The following is a 15,205-nucleotide window of genomic DNA, read 5'->3' as shown; positions in this document are numbered from 1 at the left end:
TACTGCACACGGCTTCCGAAGTTGTGCACTACCTGACGCAACTGATCACGCTGCCTCGACCATGCCTCTGTCTGCTCAAACTGGGTCATTGGGGATCCGGCACGTACCCTCGTCAAGTAAGTCGAGCAGTCCGTCTCCATCATGTTGCAAAGGCGAAGCTGCATCAATTCAGTAAAGGTACAGTTACAAACACATGAATTATCTTATGAATATGATTTTATATATATATATATATATATGCAAATATTATCAAGAGACTCACCGCGCCAGCTAGTGCCTCCACGTGGTGCTGGCCATAGCCATCCTGAGGCCTCGCCTGGTGTGGCTGCGGGTGAGTGTCAACAAAAACCAGACGAGCCCGAGTCCGGGGTAAGTACCAGGTGAGGTAAGCCCTAAAGGAGCTGTCTGTGTGTGGTCCTGTTGGATGGACCAAGAGCTCGTCTGACTGTTCCCATTGGTCCACCCACGGCTGGATCTTGGTGAGCCAATCATCAGAGCACGGCAAGCCACTCCTTGACAACCTACAAAGTGGACCACGAAGAATCGTTAGATTCGACACGAATGTATGAGCCAAGTTCATTCATAATTACCTGTGGTCCTGGCGACTGACACGCTCCAACGCGGTGGGCACCGGAAACTCCTGGCGCTGCCCAAACTGTCTCCTGACTCTCCAGGGGCAATATGCCTCAACCGCGATGTCATAAACCAGGACGGCAGAAGTAAGCCACAGGCTCGCATTCGCGGAGCAGTGCGAAGACAGGCCTGCTGGTGCACGGGTAGCCACAGCCTCTGGGCTGTAAGGCTCCCAGACAACGTCCTCGGGCGTCAGTATGTTGAGCTCTGAAACAAACTCAGGATATGCGCGTCTAACCTGCGCATGCGCCCAGGACCTCTGCATTCGGAATAAGTAACATTAAAAGTGCGCTAATGCATCATGTAACAATGAATAACAAAATTAGATGTATAAGAACGCACCTGACGCCAGATCCAGATAGTTCCCATAGTGGGCCTCTCGTCCTCCTCTTCGCCGTACATGTCCCCGTGGTAAGGCTCGTGGCTGACCAGGGGCCGACCAACGGCTAGCCTCTCGTACGACCAAAGCTGTAGCAGTAGTGGGCACCCTGCCAAGATAGCGTTCCCATGTGTCTTCAGTGTGAAAATGGCTTCTCAATTGAATCCCTAGCCTCTGCAGCCTGACTCGTGCCTGCTCCTGATGCCCTTATCATAATGGAGGCGTTGTCGCAGTTCCACGTTGCAATTTCAGTATTGATTGCAGGATACCTGCATGCCTATCACTAATAAGGCACACATCTGGAATACCTGCATGCCTATCACTAATAAGGCAAAGATATACAGTACACCAGAAGCATTTATGTGAAATTTCAAAAGGAATTACACAATTCTGGGGCATATTTGGTTGAAGAGGTGATTAAAGACCTAGAATATATAGCGAGGAGAGAAATGAATCATTCAGATATTGCATACTAAAGGAAGAGTTTTAGAATTGAAGTGGACAGTTTGGGTGTTTAGTTTGTAGGTAGGGTTTTGTCGAGGTTTGAACCGATGGTGCAAGAAACACAAATATTTATATTGGTTCGGGCCGCGAGATGAGTAATACCTTATGTTCAGTTGGTGGTTTGTGTTATTTTAAAGGTTGATGATGTAGGTTATGTTTTGGAGGGGGTCTATGCCGCCCTTATATAGCCTAAGGGACAGGGTTACATGGAAAATCTAGCCGAATACTACTGTAGGAATATTTTCTAAGTATGTTCGGGGTAGTTTCCTTGTATTCGACTAGTTCTATTCGTGTATGGGTAATTATAATATGATAAAGTACATGCTATGTGATATTTCTTATTCTAGAACACTCTATTAGCAATCTCGCTGCGTTGGGTCTGATAAGCCCCCGGGCTCTTCGTAGCCGAGTAGTGCAGGCATCGAGCACTTCTGGAGCTCTCCGAGTGCTCCATCGAGTGCTTCGAGTAGTCTTGTGAGTACTTTTTAGCTGATGAGGCTGTGAGGTGCTCAAGCTCTGAATAATCTTTTTTTATATGATGTGTAATGAACTCGCGCTCCATATGGAGTAGCCTCCAAACTTTAGGTTGAATAGCAGAATCAGGCTGAGAATCAAATCAGTTTTTTATCCTTATCTTCCAAAAATTTGAAAACTAAGCCACTGATGACACATGTTCCGCAGCCCCCCGAGTTTTGATCCAAATCCCAAGATTTGGAATTAAGGATCCAAGGTCGTGGTATGGAAATAATTTTATTTTAAAGGTATATATATATATATGAGGAAATTGATTCTGAAATCTGAAACCCTCTTTTTCAGAATCTAATCCCATGAAAAATAGTTAATCAGATAACATCATAAAATTCCTGAATTACCGCTCAAAAATAAATTAGCGTAGAAGTATGCTTGAGCTTCCAAAGTTTTAGCAAATTGCCACCGCTACTGGTTATTTAACCATGTGGTATCTCACTAGGTTTTTACCCCAAGTCACTGGACTAGCCGCCGCCTCTTGCACTCTTGCCCCCTTCACCAAAAACCCAGATCTGTTCTTGAACTTTCCCACCATTTCCACCCATATCTGCTCGAGTCTAATCCTAAGTAGATCAGTTCTCTCTTTGTGCACATCCAGGAGCTCCCGATTGTTTGCACGTAAAGCGACTGGTGGATTTCCGAATGGCGTCCAAGAAGTCGACCGGCAAGGGAAAGGAGAAGGAAGTCATGAGTGCCGCATCCACACTTGGGGATGATTGCATAGCAAGTAATTGCTCAGAATCCAACATCCTTTCTCTTGTCGAGGAGTCTCAAGAACACAGAAAGCCATTTTTGGGGAAATCTCAAAATCCGAGGTGCTCATGCATGGAATTGGCAGGGGATCACCGTAGATGATGTTGCACATATCCTAGCTTCGATTTGCCCCATGAAAATTGCACCAAAACCTCATAAATTGCGAGATCCTAAATTCGGGAAGAATAGCTCCGAAAATGGCAATAATACAAAAGAGCATGAGATTCGAAGGAGATGAAGATGGAGCACGAGTTTGCAAGCAAGATTCAATTTACTCATGAGGAATTCATCTTTTACAAACTGATGACTAGTCTCCTCCCTTCATCCACCCTCCAGAAATCGAAGATCAAGAGATAGAGGTGCTCATCCTCTCCTCTCTCACTAAGGCACTTGGCTAACCTCACAAAATGAAATTAGCGTTTCAAGAGGGGCCAAAAGCACCCTCCCCAACCAGCCATCGCTCTATATATATAGGCCCATGGCAAAAGATAAAAATACCCTTAATACTACTATTAAGGTAACTACCCGCGCATGGGCATTTGGTCCCACTCTTTGCAGACGCATCGAACGAACACGCCATCTTCACGACTTTGCTTCGCCTGAACGCAAGCTTCGTGATGCTGCCACGTGCCCTCCGACTCTCTTGGTGTCAACGCGTGTCCGGCTTCTGCCAAGCCTTTGAGGCATCCATCCCGTTTGACTTGACCGACACCATCTTCATCCGTCCATGTACTCTTGCTCTTAAGCGCACCAAGTGGATCGCCAGTGACTCCGCCCGAACTTCTCGGGTTCCTCCGTCCAAACCTACTCGCGTCCATCCTTCACCGTCCTTGGTCCATCAGCATGAACCTTTCGCTCGACCTTCACCGCATGCCGTTGACTATCACGTCGCATCCTACGTCTACACATCATAAACCAAGAGATACATCAATCCACACAATATTGTCAACCACTCATCATGCAGGGTTGACCACCATTGGTCCTCACAAGTCTCACTAATATAGATAATCTAGGGTAACTTCCAATCCTGACCTTATATATCTTGCTAGAGTATATTAAGGCATTTTAAAATTATCACATTCTTGGTTCCTAGTCCATCGCCATTTTAAATACTGCAACTTAAAACAGCACCAAACTCGGTACCATTGATCTGATCAAGCTCAGTGGTATACTAAAAACAGTTGGATTAGTTTGGATAGGGATAGCCGGTTGGAGCAACTAAATGTATCGGAAACATAATTTGACAGCAGGAAAAATAATTATTGGAGTATAGTTGTTTAATTATACTCATCTGATTAGAAAATTGGTCATGAAATCTATTTTGCTTGTCGACAGTGATGACGACTCCCCACTTGCAGTGGATGATGCACGATGGCATATTTAAACTGTGGGTGGTCGAAAAAAAAAGTGATGCTATATATTCTCAAGAATACAAGCTCTGAACTTATTGATTGCAATGGAGTACCATTCATCTTAACAATATACTAGTACAGTAGTACAAATATTGCTTTTTAGTTTTTCAAATATATTTCTGGTCTATATATTTTGATATTTATGCTATGACCGCAACGATACTAATAATAAAATTCTTTGAATGGAAAAACTTCATGATGATTCCACATGACAGCCCGTTAATGATACAGAGCTCACCCTTGTCAGCAAAATGCATCATTACTCAGCCTTCCCTACAAATATAGGAGTTAGTCCAGCCAGCTAGATATATACATATGGAAGCGTGTCCTTCCACTTTGACTATACAAAATGGTCCGCCCCACACAAACGTCGAAGCTCATCTCTTTGAGTTGAGTGGCTAAAAGGTACATTCAGAAAACCAAAAGGTACAGCATAGAGTTGAGTCCGTAGTTAAAAAAGTAATGATAGTTTTAGCAACCCTTTTTGTATGTCTGATTGCAATTCGTTTTCAAAGTGATAAAAGAAAATAAAAGACTACGCCATCGTCGTGCCAATCCCAACATTTATACTACTGCACCCTTGCAGCTCTTCAGCCAACAAGGAACACACACATACACAGACACACACACGCACGGGGAGAGAGAGAGAGAGAGAGAGAGAGAGAGAGAGAGAGAGAGAGAGAGAGAGAGAGAGAGAGAGAGAGAGAGAGAGAGATGGGGCAGTGTTCGTCCTCCCAGCAACCGGAGGCAGAGAAGATTCCCCAGCAGCCTGCCGAGGGTGTTGACAGCCAGAAAATGTTTCTTTGAAACGCATTTGATTTCTTTAGCAATTACTTGGGTGAGGCAGACCATGGCGTGGTTGAGGCTTTCTTCTACCTCCAACTTGCAGGCAGCCGTACCACGCATCTACCCATGATGAGCTGGTGCTCATGGTGTCACTGGATTCAATAACCAAGATCATGTGAAATTGTCGAACTGCCGATGCGATGGCAAGATCGTCTATCTGGTATTACATAGTATTAATCTTGTGGAGTCCACATAGATTTCATGATATTTTGTCATACAAGCCTAACAGAGTTTAGGAGTGGGTTGAAGTGTTCAAGAGTTAAGCTTTTGGGAGAACTCAAATTCCTTGAAACATGTTCTTATTACGGCAGTTATCTTGATCCTTTTTAAATTTGGGTGAACTGCAGAAACAACTGGCTCGGTCTTGTTTAATTTTGAAGTGAGTATTGAACTTGTCTTACAACGTCAACTTTGCCCATTTTCAGGCACCAATGACGATTGCCACGGTGGACATCACCTTGTCTGCTTCTTCTATATATTATAAAAGGAGAATGTTGAGGGCCACTGTTTATCATCTATTCTCTATTATACATATAATTTCTTTTGAAAGAGATACTCTAAGAAAAACCCCTAAAGTTTAAGGTGCCGCACTTAGGGATCGAACCCTGGGCGGGAGCATCCCGGCGAGTGACCTTTGCCACTACGCCATGAGCTCCCTGGCTGAAATTAGTATGCCCAAGTACAAGCATATCTATCACGTAAGCCCTTGTATGTCGTCAAGGAATGTTTTTCAGATCATGTACATTGAAAAATACTCATGAAGGCCCTTGTATCAGTCAGTTATCGTGGAATGTTCTGTTTTGGATCCTTCAATATTTTTCAATTCTTCTTGTCGTTTACCATATTTATTTACATCCTTCAGTGGCCATGTATATGCAATGAAAAAAGTAAATAGAAATCAAATTTTACAAGAAACAGAAGCAGTCGATTCAATGAAAATGTTAATCTTGAGCACATAACCAGATGTATCGCAAACTTCATGTGTATCCTGATGTATGTCATTTACTGTTTGTCGTTGATTTTAGCTGAATCGTTGAACTTTTCTCGTGCATGGAACTCAATATGGTACAAGAACACAAATACCCTCCATATAATTGGAATTAATGATCTGGCTAGCGTATCATTTGTAAAAGAAAACAATGAAACAATTGATGATCATTCCACTCTAACTCAAGCCTAATGGAGTCCAAGAGTAAGTTGAAGTACTGGACAATTGAATTATCATCGGCTCCATAAAATTAAGCTTTGGTTGTATCCAAAATCCTTTGATCTCAGAATATTTCGTTAAGGTGGTACAATCATTTTAAGATCAATCCCTACCTGTACACAGCTAAGATGTACACAGCCTATGAGGCTATGACCATTAAAAAATGATATGACATCATCTATTATGCCGCAATGAGCTACAACGCAAATGACCTCTGCTAAATGACGGTGAGTATTACTTTTGTTGTAAGGCTCAAATATACGCATCAAAGACTTTGTCCATATCATAGACAACAAGTTAAATAAACAAACTGGAGATACAATATGTTTTTATAATACTCCAGCGAATATTTATGATAGTCTTCCCCGCACTTGTCAGTATACTTCCATTTCACTTATCAAAATGGTGGAAGGTGTGGACATCTTTCGTCATCCCAATTTGTGTAGTGATAACAAATTACATCATTCGTCAACAGCTACAACAAGACTTTATATCCAACTCTGGCAATCCCCAGTTGAACATTCAGCTAATAAACTACATATGTAGTCCTCAAATCCTCAATATTGATGGGAGATGGAAATGGGCCTCTCTCACTTCTTTCCTTCTACTTTCAGGGAGTGTGCAACTGTATCTCGATATGAGTTTCTAATGTTAGGTTTGTTGAAACAGCTACAAATAAAATGCCCTCTGTTCTTGGATATATGAATCTTTACCTTTGGTAAGCAATATTTATTATTGGTTTTGTAATAATTTCGTAGTTATGGTATTTTGAAAGTACAACTGATGTAATTTTGTGATTTTACTTTTATTAGATTAATCCGTATAGTTTTGTGAAATTAAGCACTCAAATGCTGGGCATCATATATTCATGGACAATTGGATTGACAAAAGTTGGATATCATATATATATATTCATGGATAATCTTTTTTTAACTTCTATCAAACTGATTTAAGGATCATTATGATGACTTATACCCCAGGTCAGTCCATTTTTGTGGCAGTTGAATGTTGGACTAAGCCATAAGATATATTCTAGTATTATGAACAGCAAAAACAATTTTGTGAAACAAAACCATTGGCAAGCCTTAATACAATGCTACTAGTCAGTAACATCAGTACAATAACTTCTTTTGGAAATACAGTACAAGCATCGATATTTTACATGAGCGGGTGTTACATAATGAAAAAATAGGTTAAAACCTTATAACAGCATGTGTTATATTTATTTGGGAAGAAAACGTGAATGCTAAGATGGAACATATTCCTGAATAAAGACAATTTCAGTAAATATTGTCATTCTTGTACTGACGAGGAGTTCAGGTGCATCCCTATGTTGTCGCTGTCATAGGCAAGGGGTGCAAACATCCACAGCTCATCCGAATTTGGTGCCAGGGTTGTGGATGAGTTGTGCATCCACACAGTATACATACCCTGGCATATTATAAGAGAACTCAGAACTTGGTACATCCAAAAGCTTCCTTAGAAACTTCAATACTCTTTTAGATTAATTTTCACCTCTCCCAAAATCTGGTGCTTTCTCTTTTTCAAAAAAAAAATAATTTGGTGTTTTTGCATCTGTTATGCACCCATAGCAAGGCGCAGATCCTCTTTCGGATTGAACAATTTCATAAGGTTTCAGAGCTGGAAATGGGATAATATCTCCAACCCTTGTTGTGGTGGTCTTTTCACGGAGGGTGAGCATCCCTTCCACAGTATGTGTTTGTAAAAGTTATAGAAACCTAGACAAAGACACCCCTCCACTAGAAATAGTTTTGGTAGTAATATATCGGTAAAAGTATTTTGAAAGTGCATTATTTTATACATATAATGTATTATGTCCATTTAACAATTCAAAAGTACAAAATTTCTATATATTTATAGGTAAAGTTCACATATAATTCTAAAAACAATCATACAATCATCAAGGAAATGAATAAAAAAGTAGAGTATTAAATTGACTGACGAAATGGAAGAATGTAATATTTTTCCCACATGGCACCTGCAGGGTGAGGACTTGATCTTTGGCTTGTAGGCGCAAACTGGTTGTTTTGAAGAGCTGCTGGGTTTGGCAGTTGGCACAAAGATGATGAGATATTATGCTTTAGCATGTACTACTACCCCTCAGGTATTTATAATCCATTAGTAAAAAAATTTGAACTTTAACGAATACTAGTTAAAATTATCGGATGAGACGATATAGTGGACTTATGGAAGATCCCTTTGATTTGCTCATCCGTCTGAATCTTCCTCTTGCTCATGCTGTCATTGCCACATTTGCTGAAATGAGGCTGTATGTGCTCTGTGCTCAGTACTAAGTACTAAGAGCATCTCCAAGAGTGTCCAAAAAATAGAGGCCAAAAAAACAGGTTTTGGAACTTTGCCAAAAATTATTGGGAGTGAAAAACAACACTTCCCCCAACAGTTCCTAAAAATACATACCCAAAAATACTTAAATGATGACAGATCATTAAAAGGTGGGCTAAGCTCTTAATTATTCTCACAGGAGGATTAGCGAACGAAACTTCCTCTCACCGATTTTTCCTCTCGCTGCATCATCTTCCGTTTTTTACTAGATCCGCTGCATCCCTTGACCAATCATGTTGTGCCCTCCAGACTGTGCCGCCAAGCTTTGATCATGTAGTATGTGGATGCTGTAGGATCTAGTAGATTGATTAGCCAGATCAAGACTGCTGCTAGCTACGCACATCATCGAAGAAGGTAGAGGGACAAGGCCCAAGCCAAGGGAATCTCGCCAGATGAGTCGTCGTCCATCGCCAAGGGAATTTCGGGATTGGGAGTTGCCAGCGCCGGCGGATATCTAGCTCAGAATTGGGCTGGTTTTGGCCAAGCGAAAATATTGGGTAGGAAATTGGATCACTATTGGAGTGCTGATTTTCAGCTTCATACTCAATATGGAGTGCTTTTTAGGCACTTTTGGAGATGCTCTTACCGCCGATATTGCTTTGCTTGAAGTAGATTTTTTTTTTTGGGACGCAGCCCTGACGAGGCATCAGAGTTTTCAATGGATTCCACCAGAGTAGTGATAATGTTAGCAAAAGTATATCGATGTGATATAGTACAGATTGCAATTAGATTGCATTTGTCAAAGATGCTCGTGGGGAAGAAATGTAAAGGGGCACCTACGGCGTGCTGCATGAACCATGGCAGTGCGGTTTACCAGCAGGATATAACAAAGGGAAAATTAGTCTCATACCATCGAAAGATCGCCGTTTCCGCGAAATAGCACCCAAAGAGTCCACGGTACCCGAACTACCATTCCGTCGCGTGTTCCGCAAACTCGTCCGTCGCGAGCAACTTCTTCCTCCTCGCTGCCCCATCATCCCCTCCCTTCCTCCTCTCTCAGCAGCTGGGCAAGAAGGCGACGCCCGAGCCGCCGCTGCCACCTCCAGCTCCTCCCTTCTCCTCCCTGGCTTCCCCCACGACGGCACAGGGGCGGCGAGCACCCGCGCGGGGCTAGCGGGCAAAGACACTGCGGCCACCGGCCTCGGCGAGCCCCGGCGCGAGGGCAGTAGGGCGCGAGAACCACCCATCTCGACGAGCCCGGGCACGGGGGCTAGAGGGTGCGACGGCTGGCGGGGGGCAGTAGGGCGCGGCCGTGGCCGGCATCGACGAGCCCCGGCGCGGGGGCTGCCGGCCTCGGCGAGCCCGAGCATGGGGGCAGTCGGATGCGGCGGTGGCCGGCCTTGGCGCAGGATCCGACGGGCCCATGCCGTGGGCGGGCCCCGGTGCCCGACGGCCCGAGCACAGGAGAAAGTGGGTACGGGGCAGCCGGCCCCCGCGTAGGAGGTGGCGAGCGCGGGGTGGCTGGCAGCGACGCGGGAGATGGCTGGGCCAAGGGCGGCGAGGTAGGCCGACGCACCGCCCTGTTCACGCCGCCCGCAGGTCCACCTGAGCCTCTTCACCAAGGCCGTCCTCGCTGCGTTCGGCGCCAAGGTCGTCATCGGCGAGGGGGAGCGCGATGGCGTGGTGCCCGCGCTCGGCCCATGGTGCGTGGGCAGCTGGCGGCGGAGGCTGTGGGCGCGGCCGGCCCGCTGGTGGAGCGCGGGAGCGGCCGCAGAGTGGCCACGGCGGCGCCGGAGGAGTTGGAGCCCACTGAGGCGCGCGGGCGCTCGATCGTCGGCGGGACGGGCGAAGGGGCGACGAGCGGTGCGAGCGGCAGGCAGTGGTTGGCGCGGAGGTGGCGTGGCGCGACGAGGGTGGAGGAGAGCAGAGGAAGGGAGACGGTGGGGCAGAGCTTGTGCGCCGGCGGGAGCGCGATGTCGGCCATGGCCACAGCGAGGGAGCGGAGGGACATGGTGGTGACGATGGCGAGGGGAAGGAGACTGCACGGTATCTCGGTGCGGGAGGGAGGAGCGGAAGAGAAAAAGAATGGAGGAAGAAGACGCTCGTGACGGAGAAGCAGCAGAAAATGTGACGGAGTGCGATTTTCGATAACATTTGCAACATTGAGTGGTATTTTCTGGGGGCTCACGCTTTCAGTGGTATTTTACGGAAGTCGCGATCTTTCAGTGCTATGAGACCAATTTTCCTATAACAAAATATACACCACCCCAAGGCACAACAAAACAAAATCCAGCAATGTGCATCTAGAAATATTCAGCAATGTTATGCTGCTATTTTAATTTGTGATAGATCCCAAAGGAAGGTCAACGTTCAATATAATTCCTCAGTAGTATCGGATCCTGAACAACGGAAGAACAAATAAGAAATTAACAATCTCTAAAGCTCATCAGCGATTCGCCTTTCACACCTCATTTAAGAAATGATTCGTGCAGAATCTACAGTGCCAATGCACAATGAGATAACCTGCAAGTTATATATCGCAAGTTGAGCAATAACCATCCAACTTCATGGACAAAAGGACACAGCTAATATGGTCATCAAACAAGGTAGCTCAAATTCTGGACATATGCAGGCAACTCATGATTCGAACATTATGGACATGGCCAAGTTATCCATAAAAAACACAGGCAACAGAATTCACTTGCAGAGTTCTGAACAAAACATCTAAATCACTGGAATTTAAATTATCGCCCTGCTTCTATCACATGGTCCATGTCATACTGGAAGATGGTATTCTTATTGCCCACAGCTGACTTCAGCGGTACTGCACAAAAAATGGAGCAGCAATTCATGAGTTACTGAGTGATAATACAACCATATTGCCAATGCTATGAAAACTCATTAGTAGCATATTTGTAGCATAAACGTGATTCTCTAAAGACATGAGATTTATAGCCACCATGATAGAGCAAGGATAACTGCACAGGAGAGGGCACAATACAACACACTATCAAATGGCCTAAATAAAAAGAAATGGCCAGATTGTGAAGTGTATAAAACAAGCTGGCAATAACACAAAAGGAACCAACATCATCGAATTACAAAAGATCTAAGGAACCTTCAATCAAAACTATATGACACTCGTACATAAATATATAACTGCATACATGGTAAACTAGCTGTCCAAACGTCCTATAATAATTTTAGTGGTATGTCGTATAATAATTTTACTGGCAGCAGTAGTAGTTCTTTAGATCATCAACACCATTGATTCATAGAAAAAAAAGACAACACTAAGTTGTGATGCATCAGAGATTATTATAAACTAGAAAAAACTTAGCCTGAGCCATACTACGCAAGCAAAATCAAATATCCGAGCAGATGATCCAGTATTTGCAGTCCAAACATCCAATATTACAGGTGAGCATCGTTGTCACCACAGTTTGGAGCTTTATAGGGCATACCTTGATGAAGCCAATGTCCTTGGCGTTGCTGCGGAAGCACTGCCTGCAGCACATCAGCCCGTACTTCCTGATCAGTCCGTGAGGGTTGGCGCAGACCCGGCTGCCAAAGCGACCAAACTTGGGTTAGTACAACCATTTTGCAACACGTCACTTAAATAAATTCTCCAAAATAATAGTGCAAAGCCTAGCCTAGGCAGCCTATGGTTTCAACTCTTGCGCAAAGACTACTTCTATACCAAAAGCGTTGCAAGAATCGGTTTTGTTGCATCAAGACATCGTAAAACTACTGCTAAAAAAAAGACATCGTAAAACTAAATCTCCAGACAAGCATAATACACCAACCAATTTAACTATCAGTCCTATCAAAATGATCCGCATCTATAATAGTTTCATAGCTCCAATCACATTGAACTTAGCACCAATTGCCGCAGAAACCAACAAATCACCGATCGCCGCAGGAAGTTAACAATCCCCCAAAAAGACCTCTCCATATCTACACCCTAGAGTTGAAGCCGCCATGCGCGAGAGGTGAAGAACGGGAGCGAGCGCACGTACCAGACGCGGGATCCGGGCCCGTAGTTCTTGGGGTGCGAGTTCCACACGTTGGAGTGCCCCATAGCCGCCTTCCTCCGCCGCCGCCGCCGCAGGAAACCCTAGCGCTCCTGAGAAAGTGAGAGAGTTGGTGGCGAGAGGCGGCGGTGGGTGGGAGGGGCGTAGGATTATATAGCAGGCGCGGTAAACCCTAGTCCATTAGCGGGCCCGATTGGGCCGAGCGGCCCGTAGCTTCACGGGCCTTTTCGGGGCTGGAATTGGGCCCGTGGGCTCGTTGGGCCGCAGGTCTGTGCGACTCTTAGTCCTGGCACCAGCACGACGATTCCGTCGTCTCCTCGCTTTCTCGCCGCCGCCGCCGCGTCTAGCCGCTGCGACCATGTCCGCCGCCGCCGGTGAGGACTCGTCGTCTTCCCGAAAGGTGCGAGCTTGAAACTTAAAACGTCGCCCCACCCACTGGTGTTTCTGCCTTTCCCTCTCTCTTACCTCCCTCCGGTCGCGTGCGTGCGTTCTGTGGCAGGGGAAGGAGAAGGAGGAGGACGGCGCCGGCGAGAGCCGCCGGGAGGAGGGGATTGCGGTGATGGAGGGAGAAGTGGATCTGGGAGACCTCTACGGCGCGGCGGCGGGGTGGGTGGAGGCGCGGACCAGCTGCCCGCACCTCGGCACCATGCCGCCCGCTGGTGCGCCCGACCTCGCGCGCGTGCCCCCGCCCGACTCCCCGTGCTCCAGGTTTGGATCACCCCCCCTGCTCGAATTCTCTGCGGATCCTTTGGAATCCCCACAGTTCGATTTTCGTGAACAACGGTGAGAATGTGAGATGATTGTTTTATAACAAGCAGAGGAATGACAACAAGGGCAGGCGATTATTCATGTCTTAATAGTATACAACGTTCATTTCCATGCAGATGTCATCACCCTGCTGAAAACTGGCTATGCTTGATCTGCAAAGATGTGCTGTGCAGTCGTTTTATCAACAAACATATGTTGTGCCATTATCAAGAAAAAGGTCATTGTCTTGCTTTGAGCTTCAGGTAATTTGCTAAGCTTGCTTCGATTAACTTACTTTTATTGCAAATAACATTCCTTGGTTCGACACAACACTATTCATCCCAATTTCACGATTATGCATGATCTTAGGCTTTCCCCACCATTAAGTCTGAATAGACTCTTTAGTATTTGATACCCTACATACGTGAAGAAATAATGTTATCTCAATATATCTATACAAGTTCGACATGTTAACAAATCAGACCAGTGACCGGTGAACCATTAACCTCACTGGCCCATCTTCTATCTCTATGCTTTTTAAAAGCCATTGCAATACTAAATGCAGCTTTTTGTCGTTTTATGATTCATTGTTTCACGCAATCACTCATTGAATAGATGATCAGTTGATCCACTTTCTAATGAGCTTCTACCTTAATAAACATTGAAATAATTGATCCTGTGATAGGAAAGCTCTGAACTTGCTAGGTAACTGAATTATTGGTTAAAAGCATGACTTTTTAAACCCCAAACAAAAAGGAAATTAAGTCACAAAAAAGACATTGAAAATCATGGTCACTCTTAGATAACCTTATACCAATTTCTTTTATAAAGTTGCTGAACTACCTGTTGTGTGCTGCTTTTCTCTCGTCTTATGTTTCTAGAGGTCTAGCCATGACTTGCGTGCTTCCATGTCTAGTCCTTTAACTTGTGCACACCATACGATTACTCTTACTTAGCATTGTGTATATAATGTTTTGCAGTGATCTGTCAGTTTGGTGTTTCAGATGTGACTCATACCTAGATGTTCAAGCAATCTTAGAACTGCGTCCAGTCTATGAAATTGCACATTTGTTGAAGTTTGGGGAACGCCCACCTTTTCGATCACTTGAAGTACTGGAGTTGAGCTCCAGTGAAAATAGAAGCTCGTCATCAGGGGCCTAGTTCTCTATATTCTGTTACTGAATTTCTTTTCATGGTGCTGCAATCGGATTCAGACAGACAGTTGGCAGTTGTCTACTAACCTGGTACTTGTTAAGCATCGGTGCGATATAATTCATCTGCCCTGTTACTTTTGGTTACAAGATTTTAACTACTCAGAGTTTCCTTAGATAGTTATTGTGATGTTGTGGTGGACGTGAAGCAAACGACAGGTGTAAAAGTCTGTACCTTTGAAGATCATAAAGGCATTGTAATTACTTTGATATAGACATCCAGAAAAGTATCCAACTTCGAATATCTTTGGTTTGGTGACTAATGTTATCTTATCCGCTAAAAAAACATGAAAGTTTAGTTATGTGTCATTTGACTTTAGGCTATGATGTAACACTTGGTTGATCATCCTGTAGTAGATCATTATTACTTGTATATACTTTTTTGATGCCGAAGGAACTCATGTAGAACAAATATAACTGTGTGTCACCCTCATGGAAGCAATCTAACTGCATAAGCTTTAGAAACTGATTAATTTTTGGCTTAAATATAATACAGTGCAATGATTTAAGATCGAAAATTCCACATGAAAGTAGTTCAGTAATATCCATTGCACTTCAGGGAACCGTCCAGGAGCTTCAAGGCCAACTAGGGCACTTTGCGATAATCATCTAGCAAACTCTTTGCATCTGAAAAATCGGTAACAACT

The 15,205-nt window shown here is 44.5% G+C and overlaps 2 protein-coding genes across 2 annotated transcripts; one reads left to right on the top strand and one right to left on the bottom strand.

Moving 5' to 3' along the window:
- Window positions 1–11,130: 11,130 nt before the first annotated feature.
- On the bottom strand, window positions 11,131–12,764 carry LOC120666302 (40S ribosomal protein S29). Its single transcript, XM_039946120.1, has 3 exons — window positions 12,586–12,764; window positions 12,031–12,130; window positions 11,131–11,390 (listed from the first exon to the last, which is right to left on the bottom strand). The coding sequence occupies exons 1-3, from the start codon at window positions 12,645–12,647 to the stop codon at window positions 11,382–11,384; spliced, it is 171 nt and encodes a 56-aa protein (XP_039802054.1). The 5' UTR covers window positions 12,648–12,764; the 3' UTR covers window positions 11,131–11,381.
- An 82-nt stretch (window positions 12,765–12,846) lies between these two features.
- On the top strand, window positions 12,847–14,862 carry LOC120666301 (histone deacetylase 6-like). Its single transcript, XM_039946119.1, has 4 exons — window positions 12,847–13,000; window positions 13,100–13,308; window positions 13,485–13,610; window positions 14,328–14,862. Exons 1-4 carry the CDS (start codon window positions 12,959–12,961, stop codon window positions 14,506–14,508), a joined length of 558 nt encoding a protein of 185 aa, XP_039802053.1. The 5' UTR covers window positions 12,847–12,958; the 3' UTR covers window positions 14,509–14,862.
- Window positions 14,863–15,205: the final 343 nt, after the last annotated feature.

This window comes from Panicum virgatum, chromosome 3N (genome assembly GCF_016808335.1).
Source record: "Panicum virgatum strain AP13 chromosome 3N, P.virgatum_v5, whole genome shotgun sequence".
Classification (NCBI taxonomy): domain Eukaryota; kingdom Viridiplantae; phylum Streptophyta; class Magnoliopsida; order Poales; family Poaceae; genus Panicum; species Panicum virgatum.
Note: the sequence above shows the minus strand (reverse complement) of the source record. Positions and strands in the feature narration are given on the sequence as shown.